Raw genomic sequence first — 4,932 nt, 5'->3', positions numbered from 1 at the left:
CAAACATTAGGATTGTTTAAGTTAAAATTTTCGTATATATTTTCATTTACATTAGTTTACCATTTGTTGGCAAACGTTAGGATTGTTTAAATTAAAATCTTTGTATATATCTCTATCTAGTTTATATTTTCATTTATTGGGCAAACGTTATTGATTGTTTTTGGTTGAAAACGTCCAATTTTCGGTTGTTATGTTGTTGAAATTCATTTGTAGTATTTTTTTTAAACCACAAAGTAAAAATCAAAGGACTCTTACCCAAAAGTACGGGGAGGATCCATTGCCTATTCCATAGTTGATACAGATCTATGGCAGCAGGCTGTTGGCAGGAGTAAGAAAGGCCGACTATTCGACTTTGGGTACAATCAGGATCCCAATGGTCTTGACTGGGTCATGCGACAATGCATATGGAAACTCCAGATTTGGATCATCTTTCGATGGTCAGGTGTATACCTCTTTTCCTTTGTTGTTATATATTTCATTTTTATAATACTTATTAAAGATTCTAAGTTTACGTTTTCCATTATTTGTAAATTCAAGAATTAGAGAGTCAAGTTCGAGAGTTGAGGATGCAAGACGAGATCCAGAACAAGCAGCATGAAGAGATGGTGGAGCTAGTAAAGAAGTTGTCCCAATCGCAGGAACCTGGGTTTCCGCCACCACCGCCGCCATAGTTTTGATCATTTGGTTGTTTATTAACTGGTTTTCTATGAATCGAACAATCGTACTTCCGTCTAAACAATTTGCATTTTTCCACCCAAACAGTCGAATTTATTTTTAATGTGTGATATTTGGTTTTACGTTGTTGTCGTTTACATTTTAGCAATATTTTTAATGTTTACAGAAAATTAAAATTATAATAATAATAAGAAGAGGAAAATTGTTTTTTTTTTCCTAAAATTGTGCACGGATTAGTGGGTGAACTTCCGTCGATGATTTTACTTATTTTAAAATAAATAAATAAAAATTATTTCATTAATTAAATTTTTGACATAATAAATCACCAACATATTAGTGGAGGATTATCCGTGAGTGAACTAATTAATTATTTAAATAATTAATCAAAATCATTGTCAAAAATCCATTAGTGATTTAATTAAATAATTAAGTTTAATTAAGTCAACCAAATCAGAAAATGTTAGTAAAATTTACTGGCGGAATTTTGACGGACGCAATCCGCTGCTAATGTTCAATTCGCCGTTGATTCTGCCTAAGAACATCTGCTCTGGGGAGGTTTTTCTACGGCCAGAAAATCCATTGAAAATCCGTTAGAAATTTTCTTTTCCAACGGATTTTCTGCGAGTAAAARTCTCAAATTTAGTAATGGAAAAACCATTTGAAAATGTATATGTTAAACCCGTATAAATAATATGTAATATATATTCACATATGCCTTTTTAAATAACTTTTTTTAGTTATAAACACATAAATATTCTGTTTCAATCCTTTCCATATTTAATATTCTCATTTGAAACTTCCACTATTAAAATCATATTTTTTTTAAATGAGACAAAATAGTAAAGACCAAAATACAATTACTTTAAACGGAGTTAGTACAAAAACATAACTGACGAAATTCAAAAATATTGTCGAACGAGCAAATACAAATTTATAATAAATAAAGTGTAAGGACGAAATTCGAAAATATTGGCTAATGTTTAAAGTCAAAACTGACTTTTCCAATATTACAATTTATTACTGAAAGCAACGGCATTCAATAATGAGAGCCCACCATCTCACCCTTCAACAGCCGCCACTGTTTTTTAAAGGGAAGATTAATCGTAATTTTATACATAAAAATACACTTTTTATATTTTTAACCTGTTACTTGACATAATTCTGATTTTAATCATGTTTGTAATACACCGGACATAATATGATAAAATATAATAAAAATTATTATTTTATGTTTACATGACTTATATGTGRAACAGACACGAAAAATGTAGAATAAAGTGGAACAAGGTTATGTTTCGTCTATCTTAACAAATGTTTGAACAGTTGTTTTGTCATGTCSTTCTTTATTTTGTTTTTTACTATCTTGTTTAGTTACCAAAAGAGGTGCAAATAGCATTTGCACTCTAAAAGTCAACTTGTCTCACCTGAATCGCGTATCTGTTGATGGAGAAGCATCTTCACGACCTGGCTCATGGTTGGTCTTGCGTCTTTATCTTCCTGCACACATTGGAGAGCCACTTTCAGAAGATTCTCCATTTGATCCTTTTCATATTCAGCCACTTTTAGAAGATTCTCCATTTGATCCTTTTCATATTCAGCCCTCATTGTAGGATCTAATAATTCCACCATTTGTGATTCTGTCAAACTTCCGTTAGCCTCCTGAACCTTCTCTCTAACCCAACTTACAAGTGGTTTTTGTTCAGCCCTTTGGCTATGATTGCTTGCTTGATCACATGTCGGACTCCGTCCAGTTATCATCTCCAGCACCACCATCCCGTAGCTATAAACATCCACTTTTGAGGTAATTTGAAGATCAAACACCCATTCTGGAGCCATGTAACCTCTAGTCCCTCGTATGGTGGAAAAGATGGAATCTTGAGTTGCACCTCGGTTGAATAGCTTGGATAAGCCAAAATCAGCCACCTTTGGATTGTAATCAGCATCCAACAATATGTTTTGTGGTTTCACGTCACAGTGTAAAACCCATTCCAAGCAATCTTCATGGAGATAAGCTAACCCTTTTGCAACACCGGTTGCAATTGCAATCCTCTTCTGCCAATTAAGCTGGTTGGTATGCAAGTTCCAAGCTAATGAGCCATTCTCCATGTACTCGTAAACCAAGATCCGATGCTTTCCTTCGGCACAAAAACCGTATGTTTCTGTCAAGTGCATATGATTTATCTTCCCAATTATGCTCATTTCTGCTAGAAATTCAGCTTCTCCCTGGCCAGCCTCATGGAGTTGCTTAATTGCTACCTTTCGGGTGTCGGGCAGTATGCCTTTGTACACAATACCACCACCACCTCGTCCAATCTCTTCTCGAAAATTATTAGATGCTTTCTTTATTTCATTGTATGTGAACCTTCTCGATCCGGTTGTGAGAGCAAGGTATTGGGTTGTTGCACCTGGGGCTTTTCGGTTAATATAGAAGAAGAAAACGAATAAGAACATGGATTCAATTACACCAAAAATGATGCTGAACTTCAACATGAATTTGAGAGACCCATTTGCTTGCTTTGTCACATATGTTCGTTTGAGTATGATTGTAGAACTCGAGCAATTCAAGCTCGTCTTATTAGCAACCTTTTGATCAAAGGATAAGACATGTTCTTTAGATAGCTTAAGATAAGTCACAAAAGGACCACCCAAGTAGTAGCCATTGAACAACAAGCTCTTGATGTAGCACTCGAAGTTATTCTTCCGAAAGGTGAATTGGAAGGCCTTGCAGTTGGAGCCATTCAAGCAGATATCATGGCATTCTTTGAAAGTGGAGTTTTCTAAGTAAATAGAATCATATCCATAGAATTCCACATGAGGAAGTCTTATGAACTCGTAGTTTTCGCGATGTCCAGTGAGTTTGATTATTGGTTCACACCCGAAAGACAGATCAGTATGGTTCTTAGCCTTGTACCCATGCATGCAAGTGCATCTCCTTCCTGATTCAAAACTATAAGTACAAAGGCTGTTTGGGCCACATATCCCATGAATTGAACACATTTTTGAAATTGCTTGCCATGAAACAGTCCAACTTCCTTTGTTAAGTGTGTAAACTCTAACATTGCCATCAACATCAAGTGTCATTCTTCTATGATGAATCTGCCCATAGTCCGTGGTAATGAATGTTAAATTGTCTGTGGACTTGAATTGGCCTTTGGAATCAAGCAAAGCGAATCTACTATTGTTGAAAGTAGATCTCATCGCATCCCATGGCCGTAACCAAGGTTTAGGCCAATAAACGCTGGTTATTTCATAGCTATCGTAAACAAGGCGGATTACGTTGTCGTCATCAAAATAAAGTTTATAAAAGCCGGAAGATAAATTTGTTGAACTTCTTGAAGATACAAGAACCAAATCTCTGGTAAACCGCTGATTGGATAGAATGGTGTCTGTAGGAAAACTGAAGCTTTGCCAAAGATATGATTGATCATCTGGCTGAATTAAAACAAGGTTACCGGAATCAAGAAGCTTCAATTGCGAATTAGTAGATATAGTTTCAGTCCGCCAAACATGTCGACCTGCATCTGTAAGCACAAGATTTCCGGTTTTCCACAAGGAAAACTTGGAGCGTTTTCCATTGACGGGTTTATCTCTGTTTGCCATCCAAACCAATGTCAGATTGCCATCCGACATGGGTTTGGAAAACCATATCGCGAAACAATAAGCGTTTTCACCAACCGGGTGAAATCCTGCTGCGAAAACGCCATTTGATGAAACCAAAAGATCATCGTTTTCAACAAAGAGTGATGAGCCTTGGGTTAGAACATTTGGTGAGGAAGGAGCAGTAGCCACATGTGGAAAGTAAGAGATGATAATTAGAGATGACAGAAATAGGAAGGGGAAATGCATGATGAAATGTGGTTGAATAAACTCTCACTCGGCTTCTATGTGGATGTACATGTACCTACATTTAAGAGTTTAAATTACAGTTTTGGTCCATGTGCTTTGCTAAAAATTACTACTATGGTCTTTAAACTCCATTTATTACACTCCTGGTCCATATGGTTTACTTCGATCTAAAATACCCGTTAACTTAAGACCTATTTTGGTCATTTTATTACAATGTGTGGTCTTTTCTTATTAGWCCATAATATATACATACACAYACATATYTATARTATCTTATAAAGCATTTGGCTAATCTATACTAGATTATAAAACAWTTGACAAAAACTCTTAAAAATCATTTTTATGTTTGAAGTACTGTTTGTTGATGCATATTACTTAAAATTTAAGATTACAAGTAATTTTGCATAAGTA

At 35.2% G+C, this 4,932-nt stretch overlaps 1 protein-coding gene across 1 annotated transcript; it reads right to left on the bottom strand.

Annotated features, from left to right (window-relative positions):
- Positions 1-2,085: 2,085 nt before the first annotated feature.
- Positions 2,086-4,521, bottom strand: LOC112514095 (putative receptor protein kinase ZmPK1). Its single transcript, XM_025120429.1, has one exon. It carries the CDS (start codon positions 4,519-4,521, stop codon positions 2,086-2,088), a length of 2,436 nt encoding a protein of 811 aa, XP_024976197.1.
- Positions 4,522-4,932: the final 411 nt, after the last annotated feature.

This window comes from Cynara cardunculus (assembly GCF_001531365.2).
Source record: "Cynara cardunculus var. scolymus isolate 2C chromosome LG 6, CcrdV1, whole genome shotgun sequence".
NCBI lineage: Eukaryota > Viridiplantae > Streptophyta > Magnoliopsida > Asterales > Asteraceae > Cynara > Cynara cardunculus.
This window is presented reverse-complemented; position numbering and strand designations above follow the sequence as displayed.